General features: G+C 29.2%; 2 protein-coding genes across 2 annotated transcripts; one reads left to right on the top strand and one right to left on the bottom strand.

Annotated features, from left to right (window-relative positions):
* Positions 1 to 45: 45 nt before the first annotated feature.
* On the top strand, positions 46 to 2,028 carry LOC122518892 (anamorsin homolog). The gene is made up of 5 exons (XM_043638035.1): positions 46 to 357; positions 561 to 883; positions 977 to 1,151; positions 1,233 to 1,345; positions 1,431 to 2,028. The coding sequence occupies exons 1-5, from the start codon at positions 204 to 206 to the stop codon at positions 1,542 to 1,544; spliced, it is 879 nt and encodes a 292-aa protein (XP_043493970.1). The 5' UTR covers positions 46 to 203; the 3' UTR covers positions 1,545 to 2,028.
* A 3,640-nt stretch (positions 2,029 to 5,668) lies between these two features.
* Positions 5,669 to 14,879, bottom strand: LOC122518891 (protein cueball). Its single transcript, XM_043638034.1, has 7 exons — positions 13,959 to 14,879; positions 9,865 to 10,077; positions 9,260 to 9,446; positions 8,482 to 9,096; positions 7,900 to 8,226; positions 7,498 to 7,780; positions 5,669 to 5,984 (listed from the first exon to the last, which is right to left on the bottom strand). The coding sequence occupies exons 1-7, from the start codon at positions 14,044 to 14,046 to the stop codon at positions 5,880 to 5,882; spliced, it is 1,818 nt and encodes a 605-aa protein (XP_043493969.1). The 5' UTR covers positions 14,047 to 14,879; the 3' UTR covers positions 5,669 to 5,879.
* Positions 14,880 to 15,461: the final 582 nt, after the last annotated feature.

Genomic DNA, 15,461 nt, shown 5'->3' with positions numbered 1-15,461 from the left:
TCGTCCGCTTGTATCGCGCTTTACAATGTCACCTATTCTCTCTGTAGTTTCGTTTCTACAATCATTTGCATCATATTACGCATTATCTAGTTGTCTTCGGATCATTTAAACTGTGTTGTTATATTTCTATCCGGTTTTGTTATATTAATATTTATTAATTCATATTTTCTATTATATAAAAGGATAATTTATTTTCACCTAAGATGACTGCCATTATTAAAAGTGAGGATCAAGTTCTCGTACTGTTAGGCGATGAGGTTACTTTTGATGAAATATCGAATTTTGATAGCAAGATCAAAACCCTTGTTTGCAAGATCGATCAAATTTCAGTCATCGCTATAAGTGAAATAAAAAAAGGTACATATTAGTAATTTCCTTTTTTACATTAAATTTAAATACGGCTTTGATGATAAACAAATATTAGCATGCGCAGAAACGACCTTACTTTCAGATCCCCATAATATAATAATATTTACAAATTAAAATACGATACCTAACTTTAATTTTAATTCTTATATTATAACATGTATTATATACAATGTACCCAAATTTTTGTGTAGCCAACTATAGCAGATCTTCCATCGATGTGATTATATTGGTCCTTAAAAAGCCGTTTTTACATGATAACGAAATTTTCGTAGAATTGTTAAAATTATTGAAAGTTAATGGAAAATTAATAATCTACGAGCCACTTCTGCCAGAAAGTACATCAGAGTGTGATACAGCTTTTAAGGATAGATTATTGAAATTGAAGCTCTCCGGTTTTATAATAAAAGATACAAAGCCTAAACAATTAGATTTGGAAACAGCTGAGCTTTTGCCTAACTTATTTGAAGATATTAATAGTGTCTACGAGATAATTGCACAGAAATCATCTTTCGAGGTAATTATACATCTCTGAGATGTTATTGAAATTTATTTTCCACAGTATGGTAGTTAATTTGTTAATATAATATATATGAAATTTAACCATTAGATTGGATCTAGCATGCCTTTAAGTTTCAAAACGAAACAAACTAATGTATGGAAATTAAACAATATTGAAGATAACTTAGAAGAAGATAATTTATTAGAAGAGAATGACTTGATAAACGAGGATGAACTTTTAGATGAAGATGATATCGTCAAACCAGATATTACCAGTTTAAAAGGTTCATATGACTAAAATATTCTACTTTTATTATTCGTGTATCAATTTTGGATTTATATTTAAATTTGTGTATCTTTGTTAGTGTGTGGTACAACAGGTAAACGAAAAGCATGCAAAGATTGTTCTTGTGGATTAGCGGAAGAGTTAAACGGTAAAACTGAAGCTCAAGGAATTCAGAAATCATCATGTGGAAATGTATGTAGTTTTTTATACATGAGAAATTTTACTTTTTTTTAACGAGTTTATCGAAATGATTTTCATTATTTATTTGTTATTGCAGTGTTATTTAGGTGATGCTTTTCGTTGCGCGAGCTGTCCTTACCTTGGCATGCCAGCTTTTAAACCTGGAGAGAAAGTAGTTTTACATGAAAATCAATTAATTGTTGATACATAAATAGAATTTATTAACACTGTACTGTTTAGTGATACTACATTGGTGTCACATGAAAACTATCGGGAAAACTACAGAAAATAGATGAAAGAATCTTGATCATACTTGCGGAAGACAAAGTATTATTAATTTTTTTTTAATGACTATAATATAAATGAATAATTAATTTATTCTCATGAAATATTTCAAATTATTAGCGTGGTGGTTATGGTAGCTACAGTATACTTAAATATTAGCTTACATTTAACCCCTTGCCTTATAATTTAAGTTTTGATGGTACATGCCATAATCAACAGCAAGGTTGGTTACATGTATAATTTGAAGATTCGGTTAAGCATTTATAGTTGTGCAGAATGCACACGGTCTTATGGCAAAATTACGAGTCTGACTTGTGTGATTTACATTTGACTCGATTTCCTTACCATAAGTCTCACATAATGTTGTAGACAAAAGGGTTAAATACGAATAAATACATATGTTAAATAAATTATACCAATTAACATAAATACAATGAAAAAATTATCTTTTGTGAAAAAGAGAAATATAAAAATAAATGACTCTTTAAGAGATAGCATATTTTATTTTACTTCTTCTGTATACAATAGTAATTTACATAATAACCATTATACAAGTACGTTGAATATGCAAAATGTTTGATGTATAAGGCATATATCATTTTGTTCATTTAGAGATAAACAGCCATTTTTATCACTCAATATATTTCCTTTTCGTATAATAACTTATGTTGAAAAGAACTTACTAAATAACGCTTAAAATATATTTTTAAGTATTTCACGATTCAACATAAGTTTTATTTTCAAATACGATGAAACAGATCGAAAAGAAATTGTCCGCCGCTTTTTTTTATTCATTTTAATTAGATATCCTATCTACAGACGATATTGAATATAATAATACATAAACATATTGCATATAATGTACTGACATGGTCTTTTATTGTTTTGTAATTTAAGGAACACATCCCTTTCACCATAAATCCACTATCCTGTCGCTGAGGATGAGTGTGCGGGAGAGGGATATTTTCCGCATACAATACACAATTGCACCTTACATTTGTCTATAAATGATTGTTATTTTTTTTTTCTTTTGTATAATATAATGCACATTGTTGTAGCATAAAATTACACTATAAGCATAAGAGCAAAGATCGTAGTAGGGTTTAATAAGTATAGTATCTCTATCGTATACAGGAACAGAAATAAAATCGTCATGCATTTTTTCATTTGTTTGTTTGTTTTGATTCATGACGACAGGAACATTATTCCGTGTTATAATGGATAACGTAAACGCTATTAAGTCATAATTATGTATATTAAATTATTCATTGGTTTGCAGATAATAAAAAAAATCAAACACATCGTCAATAAAACGAACGAAATAAAAAGATTTGTAAATATTTCATTTCATCGAAATTATATATTGTGTTTAGTTGAAATCAAATAAGATGATATATATTTGCGAACCAATGATCAAGCCGTGTGTTTAAGACCTTATAAGTATTATAATTATTATTATAAATAACTTTGGTGTATACAAGTTTCATACCCTAAATAGCTGACCGATTTACTTATTGATTCCCATTTTGATATTTACAGTAAAAAAATAAAAATAGTTGTATTTTGTCTATACATTATTTGTTTAATTAAAAATTTTGTTATTTAATTGATTATTCAGAGAGATAGAGTGATAGAGAGAGATATATATAGAGAGAATGATACCTAACAATAATATAACAATATATTAAATATATAAAGATGAATAATTATATATATAAATTGTATCAACGATATGATTGACTATATACATCATATGTGATAGATTAAAAAAAAAAATAAGAAAAGATAATATGAAATGAAATAGAATAAATTTTAGAATTACTTATGGAACGGTGGGATAATTATTAATATATTTCTATTAATTTAGGTATCAAACTCTGAGATAGATTAACTGAAATAAACGATTAGCTTCAACTCTTTCTCTTTTTACACACAATATTTGAAAAATGATTTAAGTAATTGGAAGAAAAGAAAAATAAAGAATATTTAATCGACAGTATCAATGATTTTAAAAAAGGGGGAATCCATATATAGATGAAAATTCTTATCAATACCTATGTATCTATGTGTTTAGCTATCGTTCTTAATATAACAACATGTATGCATGTAAATACGTACATATGTATAAATATGTGTATACAGTTTTAGTTATTACTATGGATAATATGTGTATCGGTGTGTTGAACTACTTTTTTTGAACGCGAACAGCTTTTGGTTTGTTCCTATGACAACGATTATGTTGCATACGACAGTTTTAATTAGAACAATCGGACAAAATTTCACTATGTTTTAAGGCCATTAGAGAAATGTTGATTATAGCACAGCAGGAAGTTTAATTAATTTATATAATATATACACATAAAATATAGAATAATTAAAATCCATATATATATATATAGATTGATATTCTAAATTTTATAGTTTATAAATGTGTTGCGTTTTTGTGTGTATATTTCCTGTCAGATGTATATATACATACGTATATTTCTATTATTTTTAATAAACAGATGAATATGTGTTTACATAGGTATGTATATAGGTATGCATATATTGTACTCTGAGGAGGATTAGGGGAAGGATGCCCTTAGATAATTATTGATAATATTACAATGAAATATAACGTGGTAGACTAATCGAACACGACTTTTTCGAATATCCTAATTTATTCGAAAATGAATATCTAATAAAAATGAAATAGAAGAAAAACGAAAGAAATCGAATAAAAATAAAATAAAATAATAATTCTCTTCCACGTGTAAGCAAACGCGCATGTATGAGTGCATATATTGTGTAATATACATGTACATCGATGTTTGATGGTATAGTAAGTTGCTCTTGACGGTGAAATGAAAAATTCATTTTTCTTTTGATGATAAAAATTAAATTTAGGGAGACACATGTTTAGAATGATAGAAAATGTTCTTACTTACGAGCGAGTAAGTGTAATGAGAGCGTGAACGTGAACGTGAGTGTGAGTTTGAGCGTAGCGTGTAAATGTTTTTCTCATTTATGTTTTTCTATACCAGAAATGATTGGTATAAAAGAAAAAAAAAACAAAATCTGTCAAGCTAATGAAATTTGTTTGTTTGTTTTTCTTAGGAATGTACTCAATGGTACTTTCAAACAATCAATCAAGTTTTCTTGGTATGTTTGTTGTAAGGCAGCTTTCTTTTTATATACGAGTATATTGCACAAGTATTACGTTAAGCGTAGCTTTTCTTGTAAACTTTTACACACATATATATGTATATATGTTTGTGTATTTATGTTAGCATAATGCACAAAATGTGGCAGCATTCGTTTGCTCGCTAACAACCCTAAATTGCATGCACATAATTAATTAATTAAAATCAAAATGATTAAGAATCCGTGTATATATACTTTGCTTGCTATTCTCGAATTATTTCACCGAGTGCAAACAAGAAAATATATAACAAAATAATAGACGGTTTAACGAGGCAACTAATTGACTCAAAACAAACCTCTAGTTATATTTTTTTGTACGAATCAGATCAGGTCCGTTTAAATTTATATCTATTTCTATTATTTTGTTTTGCTATTATATATATATATTCTATATATTATATATATATATAATATATAGAATGTGTTTAGACATTGAAAAAAAAAAAGGAAAAAAAAAGTAATTTGTCTTCTAAGTACGTAACTTATTGAACTAAAAAAAAAAAAAAGAACAATAAGAATAAGAGAAAAAAAAAAAAAAAGAAACAAACAATAAGTAAATCACGCTTCAATTTCATTACTCTATTCGAATCATTGTGTATAAGCACAGCCCTTTACATATTCGATCTAATAAGGAATAGAACGTTTTCTTTTAAACACATCGTTTTGACTTTAGTCCCCTTTTTCTTGTCTACTTTTCTTTTTTTTTTAGTTTTGTTTTAATTTTTATCTCGATCACCCCCTCCCTTCTCCTAACGCCCATAATGTGCAAGTAGGGCACACTTTAAGCGATTTCCATTCACCACAAACTTAACAACAATACTAATAGATAGAATTTCTTTTCTGTTCCTTTTTTCTTTTTTCTTCTTCTTCTTTTATGTTAATGTTCGTATATGTACACGCACATCGTAGAGACAAACAGACAGACAGACAGACAGACGGACAGACGGACAGACGGACGTACTACAAACAGACGTATCTATCACCGCGAATAAAAATTTCGCGAGAAGCTTACGTCGTCGTCGTGGAATCCGTCATCGAGTTTTCGCCATTTAATACGACGATTAATTAGTTTGTGTTAGCACGAATTTCCTTCCATATTATCCAACAGAGAATTCTTCTCATCCTTTTTCGCATTATTACTCTTTGTCATCGGAGTTCGTAATTTCGGTTCGAAACATGGCTGGAAAAAAAGGAAAACCTTTTTTATTTTCATTTCTAATACTTAAAAGTGAACTATCAATCAATCAGTGCTTTTTCTTTTTTTTTTAGAATTAATGAATTGAAAATAAATAAATAAAGTAAAATTCCATTCTCTTATTCATGCTTTTCTTTTTTTTCCAAATACCGCAAATAAATGAGATTCGAAAATGAATTATTATTATTCTTATTATAATTATTATTATTATTATTTTTAATATAATACTTTTTTAACATTGATTCTTCGTGGAATGAGATATAAAAAATACTGATCGTTAAATTGATTAGTTAATTAATTAATTACTCGATCGAAATTTCATTATAACGCGATCATTGTTATTATTATTATTATTATTATAATTATTAGAGTTCGTATTTTATCGTGTAAAAATATTAATGAAGAAAAGTACGTATAAATAAACACGCGTATTCGAGATATAAATAAAAATTAATATAAAGTTTAATTAATCTCGAAATGAGATTGTTGTTATCCGTTGCAAAATTATGTTTCATATAAATCATCTTAATAAAAAAAAATGAATTAAGTTATAATGAGCAGTATAATAATAAGAAAATGATGAGAAATGCGTGAACTGTTTGAAAAGTTGACATTAATTGGAACAAAGTCTACCTCTGGCCTGTTCCCATTATTTTCTTGTCTTATCTTATATAAACATATTAATAATATTGAACAATTTTCACAGAGTAAACTTAATCAACAAATAACGTATTAAACTATATGTTAATTATTCTTTTAACATATCACGAAGAAAACGTCAAATCATATAATAAGTTAACACTCTTTTCTTATTTTTGTTCCCCCCTTTATATTATTTATAACTCGTATGAATTATATTACGTAATAAAACGTTTAATAGCTTCATGACTATTATTATCTCGAAGAAAAAAAATATTCTCGGTCGCGAACCCAATTAAATTCCAAAGAGAGAGAGAGAGAGAGACTTGTCAACAACATAAGCTTTTTTTTTTCTGCGTTTCAACAAATTTTTCATAAAAAAGAACTCATTTTGTTGCGCATTATTAATAAGATTTTCCTCGTTCTTTCATTTCATATGTTTTATTATTTCATCACGTTAATCTAACGAACCGATTAATACTTTGTTTTTTATTTTTCGAAGGAATGATCGATTTAAAATAAAATACTGACGATTTGCGAATGAAATATAAACGAGATCGTAATTTTGTTAATGAACAATTAATTAATTGACCGATTTAAAAAAGAAAACATCGTATAACGAAAAATATATTCGATCGAGTTTAATACTGTTAAGAAAAATACCGTTGATTATTTTCTCTCTTTTTATTTTAGAAGAAAGAAAAAAAAAAGAGAGAGAGAAAAAGAATGAGCTATGCGAGAGTATCGAGTGACAATTCTCACAAATACATGCATACATACATACACACGCATGCATTCACACATTTATTCACCTCGTGAGCTACCTTACAATAAACTATTTAGATGGTATATCACTCACTGTTTCGCAGATATTCATGTTGCAGCAATTTTCTATAGTTATTTCGCATTGATTATCCGTTAACTGGGGCCTGGATGTTAATGGCGTAACACCACTTTTGCTAACTACGAATCTCTTTTTGATTCGTGGACGACGACGTAATTTGTTCAAGTAGAAACTCATTACGACGATCAGTATAATAAGTACGACTATTAGACCGATAAGTACAAATATTAATGTCTTGGATTGACAATTTTCATTTTGATTAATCATCTTTTCCGAGGTATGGTTGTTCTCGTTACATCTGTTGAAAGAAAGAATGACAAAAAACAAGAACAAAACATATACAAATGAGAAGTTAATTATTATTGTGAACATTTTTACGTGATGCACGAATAAAAATAGTATTTTTATTTGATTTACCTGCAGGATATCGAATCGGTGTTTTCGAATTTAGATAAACTCGACGTAGGCGTTTCCAATTTAGGTACTTCCAATCTAGGTTGTTCATTTAGAATCTCGCAACGTGCTCCACTCGAATATTTGCATTCGCAGAAAGGTAAAGTTTCGTGAAGGAAACATATGCCGTCGTGAAGACAATAATCTTCGCAAAGATTTCTTTCGCATCGTTTACCGACAAACGTACCATTGCACAGACATTTGACTTCACCGAAACTCGTAACGATGCATTCACCACCGTGAAGACAGTAATTGTGGCAGAGGGAAATTTCGCACTTGGTACCCGTGTAACTGTGCAGGAAATTATATTCTATTTTATTTTAACCGTATGATCGAGAAATGCTACTACCATGGGGTAATAAACCCATGGGGTAGTAATTCGAATCAATTTCATTGTTTGCGTTAGACAAAATACTTTCATCATCATTTCATTCGTAATTAAATTCATTTACAATATTTCTAAATACAAAATCTAAATGAAAAACATTCTACTCGTATGTTCAACGAGAAAACAATTTATTAATAATACAATTACAAATATCTTACCTAGATTTACAACGACAAGTACGTTCAGTACGATCGAAGAAACCACCGTTCAAACAAGTTTGATAATTATCCGATTCAACTTCTTCCGTGCTAGTTGTCAAATTATTATAAGATTCTAGAAGAGTTACTTTTTGCGATATTTCAGAAAGTTCCAATTTTCCTGATCGTTTTTTGAGTATAGCGTCGCAATCGATGGTATCAACGTTGTCGCGTGTGATAATAGCATTAGGATCAACGTCTTTAATGGATTTGTCGTACGATTTAAATTTGCTTGGTAAATCAGGATTTGTGATATTTTTAGGTATCATCCAAATAGCAGCGTGTACCCAATCATTCCAATAAATGAAATCCTTGTCGATGGTTAAATAAACGGGTTGATGATTTCTACTGTGCAATATGAGTTCACGTTCTGTGCCGTCTAAGTTGCTACGTTCGATTTTGAAGTGTATACCTTCTTCATCGTCAGACCAATAAAGTTTACCTTCAGTATGATCGATTGCCAGACCTATTGGTTCGTAAAGATTCTTCGTTATTACGGTAGTTCGATTGGTACCGTCCATGTTGGATCTTTCGATACTCGGATTTTGTTTGTCGGTGTTGGTCCAGTAGACCTGACTGGAAGGGAAGATAAAAACAAACAAAATGAATACAAATAAAAATAGAAAATATATCAGTCGCCGCGACGAAGCGAGAAATAAAATATGAGAAATAGAAATAGAGAGCGAGTGAAAGTGAAAGTTCAAAGGAAGGAGTGAGAGAAAGAAAGTGAAGCACACACCTGTTACATGTGTCAAGAGCAATACCACGTGGAATTCCTTTGAGTGTATGCAGAAGGACTGGTTTCTCAGGTGAGCCTACTGTCGGCACGTGCATCTTCATGATTGTTTTTTTATAGGCATCACACCAGAAAAGTGTACGAGATGTTGAATCAAATGCCATCGCCACGATATACGTCGTATCCTGTTCTAAAGAGACGAGAAAGCATACACCGATTGGAATTGAATTATTTCAAAGAGAATTTATTGAATATGGGTTTTCGATATGTATTCCGTTACGATATACATAAACCTATAGGAATTGAACTATTTGTTTTGAGAATTTATTGAATTTATATGGTGTCTAGAAAATATTTAACACTAAAATCACGGACAATTATCATTTTTTCATTTGTTTATTATATATCAGTAAGAATTATTTAATATTTAATATTCAAATGTTACAATTAAATTTGATTTATTTGAAAGGAAGTCTCGTTCCCGCGCTTTTTCCTTATTCGTTTGTTTCAAATACCACGTGATCGAATAAGTTTTAAGCGGGAAAATGGTTGAAGTATGAATTTAGGAAAAGTATTTTAGAGAGAAAATATGAAATAACATTACTTACCCAGTAACAGTGGTTTAGAAGTTAAATTTTTCGTAGTTAAATCATTACTAAATATCGATACGTTGTTTTTAGGATCACTGAGATAAAGTGTCCTTGTTTTATCATCGTAAGCTATTCCTGTTAACGAGACCGCTCCAGCTACGGTAGCTTCACCAATCAGAGTTTGATTTTGTGAAAAAAAATCTATCTCATCTCCAATTACAATTGCGATATCTGAAATAGAAATCATGATACATGAGAAATATTTATTTTTATGCGATTAGATTGAATTCTTAATCGTCCATCATTCGTATTAATTATGACTAACACCGAATATATTTGTATGGATGTATATATATATGTATGAATACTATGTGAATGGTTAAGCTATATTTTGTAATATGAATTAAGCGGAATGATATTAAAAGGCGTCAATCAGTATCGATATAAACCTTATTGCTACTACTCGAGATTAAAATCTTGATCGATGATATAGAATAATCTTTTGATAAACGACTTCCGTGTATTCATTTTCATTTATTATATTTCTTTACTTTTAATAGGTAGAGTGATTAACTAAATACAAAAACACTATTATAATTTACATATTTTAATCGTAGATGTTTATAAAAAGAAATATCCATGAACTATGACCCCAATGAATATATATATATGAATATTAATTATATAAAAAGTAAAAATTTATTATAAATTATGAGATCGTAGAGATATTTGTCAAATATATTTAACCAATAAATTAAATATATACACGTATATAAATAAAATGAAAAACGAAGAAATGGATAATACAATTTGATTGATACTTGTAGATGTGAAATATTTTCTAATCAATGAACTATAATTGGAATAATCGTAAGATAAATATAATATATATATATATATCATTTGTTTAGATCAATAATCGATTTATAGAAAAATTCCCTAGGAAAACCCCATTTCATTAAGTTTGTTTAGACTATACATTTAAGTATAGATATGTGGTAAAAGATATCAAGGTTGTTAGGTCAATTAAGAATGTTCGAGATTATTTGGTTCATTTAATTTTTCTTTTTTCTCTTTTTCTCTTGTTTATTTTTTCTTCCCCCCCCCCTTTCTCTTTCATCAAACGATGACCTAAAAACTAAGAAACATCAATGAAAACATAATAGTTTGCAATCGAATGTTATTTCCCAGTATTCTCGTGACGTTTATTATCATGATTTATGTACTAATTATTTTTTAATCTCACTCATATGATTTTTATATATATTTTTTTTTTTATTTCATTGATAAATGTATCAGAAGTTGAAAACAAATTTGTGATTTATGTTACTACGATTGGACACGAGACACATTCATTCGCATAATAGAAATTCTACCTTTTCAAATGTTGCGAGTGAAAGCAAGTGATATTCTTCTTCTTCTTCTTTTAAGTTTTTTAAAAGGAAGAGAAAATAAGTGAGAATAAATTCTTACGATTGGAGGAAGAAACGAGGAAAAAGAATTATATGAGAAATCAGGAAGTTTTATTTTCACTTGTCGCACCAATATAAATATTCATATCTATAAAGTACCGAACAAAAGAGTATCGGAAAAATATTATTTCAATTTGTCTATAAAGTATTTCGTAAATTTTTCTTGACAACAACAAAATTACGATTAGTTATTTAATCTTTATCTTTTTTCTCGGTAGAATAATATCTAATTGTAAAGTTTAAATACGTTTTTTATCTATAAGGTAATTAAATTGGCAAGTGTGCGATTAAAAAAAAACAAAAAAAAAAAACAAAAATAAAGAAATAAAAAAACGCGTAAAAATTTTCTATTAAAAAAAAAAAAAAATTATTTTTCTAACCATTAAAAAGTTTATCTCTCTTTTTTCTACTGTAAAAACATGTAATCATCGTAATTTGCAATATAATGTAATTCTCTCAAAGTTAAAAGATAAATTTCAAAAGAAAAAAAAAATAATATTTAATCTCTTAACGAAAAGAAAATTTGCAGATAATGTTAAAGAAAAATTCAATTTCCATCGATACATAATTAATAATAACATAATTGTTAATATATTAGAATAAAATATTAGCTTTGATAATGATTCGAAGAAAAAAATACACAAAGTTCTTCTTCTTATTTATTCAAATGGAATAAATATTTTCTATCCAGGATTTGAAAACGAGAATATGGAAAAATATTCAAATGCATTTCATTGAAACGAGAATATGAATTTTTCTTATTAATTTATTTAGCGAAATGTGAGCAAAAATTACAAAAGAAGCCGTCATTTAACCGAACCAACTTGCTAATGCAGATTTACATAATTTGCATGTTACACACCTCGCGATGTTTTGCATTTTATGTATTCGTCATAATCATTCGAGATCGCGTTTTTTCTTTTTTTTCTTTTACCTTACGTAAATTGTGACAATGCAGATATATTAAGAATCCGTTGTGTGTATCGATATTTAACGATTAAGATAAGAACAAAACAATAAGAAACGTTTGTTCAAATCATTATCTAAATTGACACGGTTGCATACTTTCATTTATATTTTTCATTCCTTTCTTTCTGTAATTTTTTTTTTCTTTTTTAATTAACGGGACACTCGAAAGAGAATCGTCTTTTGTTTCCCAACCCTTTTTCTTCTTCCTCTTCTTCTTCGCATAATCATTTAGCGCATGACAACACGAAAATAGCAGCCGATAAAAGAGAACTGCTAAATAAATGTCTACTTTTTATATAACACTTTAGCAAAGTTTCAAAATGAATAATAGACCAGATCGGACATGAACGAGCCAAGAATAAAAGAAGAAGAATTCAAATCATGAAAAAAGATCCCGAAAATTCATTTATTTTCAGAATAATCCGATTATTTTTCAATCAGATCGATGACATATTCCTTTAATTGTATCTTCGATCGTACTTCGAATGAATTTATATCAGCCAATAATCTTTATTTCTCAAGTATATTCGATTGAGAAAATAAAATGAGAATGGTTAATACTTTTACTAAACAAAACCTTCATCAATTTTTTACGTAAGTTTAGAAAAAGCCAATAACAGAATGGAATACTTCCTTGTTATACTTCTAAGGAAACTTTTTTTATATTGAAATTCATTCGACAAAATATATAGATATATGTATTTGTTTGATCAATGATAAGAATATTACATTTTACCGATAAGGAAATATATTACAATAGCAATCTATAAGTAATGTTAAATATATGCGATTGGCGTCATGCATATCGGAAATATTAGGATTCTTTGCGTTCTTAATTAATGATTGCAAACTTGTGTCATTTAAGATTATAACGTCGACATGTTAAGGCCATGGTATTACGTAAACAGGTATATAAGAACGTGCACGAGTGTGTGTGTGTGCGAGAGAGAGAGAGAGAATTATTACGAGATAACTAAGGTATATACGTGTACATACACATACGTGCGTGCATGCATTTGATGAATGGGAATAATATGAATGAAAAACATTTAAATAAAAATTAAAAAAATCATATACATATATATATACATATATTCTAATATATATATATAAAAAAAAATAAAAAATAAATAAAAAATGTGTAAAAACAATAATTAATCGATGAAATTAGTAATAGTATAATGGCGGCAATTTTAAAAAAAAGCGCCCCCCAATAGGAAATTGCAGGAGCTAGATGAAAACTGGCGTACGTGCCGACCAGCTTAACGTGAATGGAGTCAGGGTTCGCGCGCGCGCGCGCATTCCCTGCATGACACACGCACACAAGTGTTACTCGTTCGATATATTCTGAGTTAGAGAGAGAGAGAGAATGTATGAGAACGAGAGAGAGTGTGTGTGAGAGAGAGTGAGAGAGAAATAAAGAGAATCGCGCGGTTTGCATTATCGTTTTACAGGAAGAATACTATGTTCACATAAGTGTTTGTTAGTGGGCCGCTAAGTGAATAAGAGAGAGATAGAAATACACGATATATATATATATATATATAGTACATATATTCAGTTATATATATAGATATAAAAAGATACACTGGCTGATCTGTTTCTTTCACGTTCTCCTTTTGACGAATGATTAAAAAGATGAGATAGAATGACGATCAAAGAGACACTTACCCCATGACCTGGCATCACTCGTGATCGTGAAAACTCCTAAGACGATTAACAAGAAGGCTGTTAAGAAATCTCGTAATTTCTGGTCCATCGTTAGAGAGAATACATTTACTTCTAGCAACCTGATAGAAAGAGTCAGAAATAGAAAATGTTAGAGAGAGATGAGTGATCGATGTCTTCACCGCGAAAGCACGTTAACACGTTGACTCTCTGACTCTGACTCTGACTCTTTCTCTCTTCTTCTTCTTCTTCTTCTCTTGTTTTTTTCTTCCTCCTCCTTAATTTGAAATTTGAAAAGAGGAATTAATCTTTCCTCCAAATTCCAATTGTTTATCCTTTTTCTTCTTTGATTTAATTCACCGGTTAAATAACAATTGGATCGATTGTATAATTCGATTAAACGAAAACTTTCTTCTTCTTCTTCTTCCCCCTCCTATCGTTTTCACACGAAAATGATATTATTCGTAATTAGATGTTATGGAATCAATTTTCTTATTCAAAAATCCTCTTATTTTCGTTGACTCTTTTATTGAAAAGAGCTACGAAAGAGCCCTCACCATACCATCGAAAACGTCGCGTTACGGTGTCTGAACGCGGACTGTGTTTCTCTTCGTGACTGAATGTGCGCTCTACCGACGCTTTTCGTCGCCCTCCGCAGGCGCTCTCGGTCATTGGCGCGACCAAATACTGTTATACGCTTTTATTCTAACTACTACTATTACTACTACACTACTACTTATACTATATAATACTATTACACTTGGTAAGATATACTAAATGTGAATTTTTTTACCAATACACCTACGAATGATTTTTTATTTTATATCGCGTCCAACCCTCAAACCCCTCAAACACCTCGAACACCTCAAACCCTCACACGCACAAATCTTCTTTCAATATTTTTATATTTTATCTCTTCTTTTTTCTTTTTCTTTTTTTTGTTTCACTCCCCGTATTTCTTCTTCTTCTTGTTTTTCTTCTTTTTCTATTCATCATAAATTATATTAATGATCGTTATTAAGTATGTTATTTTATCTACGTCAATGCATACGATGCGGGATCTCGCGTGTTTCTTCGTAGTTTGTGTGATACCGTGCCAATATATATATTCCTACGCTTTTTCGCATCATTTCAAATTTATTTATTTAAATTCAACGCCCTCCTTCTTTCTTAATGTCATATGTCTCGTTTATATTACGTTTTTTTCATTTTCTCGATATAAGATTTAGTTGTTCATTTTGTTTTTTTGCCAGAGATAGGGGTACGTATTTTTAAATTGTATTTAATTAACGATTTCTAAATGAACGTTTGAAAATTTGTAGCCGCCATTTTGATGCGGGTCACTTAGTTTCGGATATTTTTTAATATTCCGACAATTTCTTTTTGCTTAAGGTTTTTTTGTAATTTATAATTAGCTCGATTCATATATTTTGCGATTATATTATGCGCTTATCGTATCATTCGAATTATGCGAACATCATTTCTCTGGAATTTTCTCTCAGAGAA

Source organism: Polistes fuscatus, unplaced genomic scaffold, assembly GCF_010416935.1.
Source record: "Polistes fuscatus isolate 324 unplaced genomic scaffold, CU_Pfus_HIC Scaffold27, whole genome shotgun sequence".
NCBI lineage: Eukaryota > Metazoa > Arthropoda > Insecta > Hymenoptera > Vespidae > Polistes > Polistes fuscatus.
The sequence above is the reverse complement of the archived record's forward strand: the minus strand, read 5'-3'. Positions and strand labels throughout refer to the sequence as shown.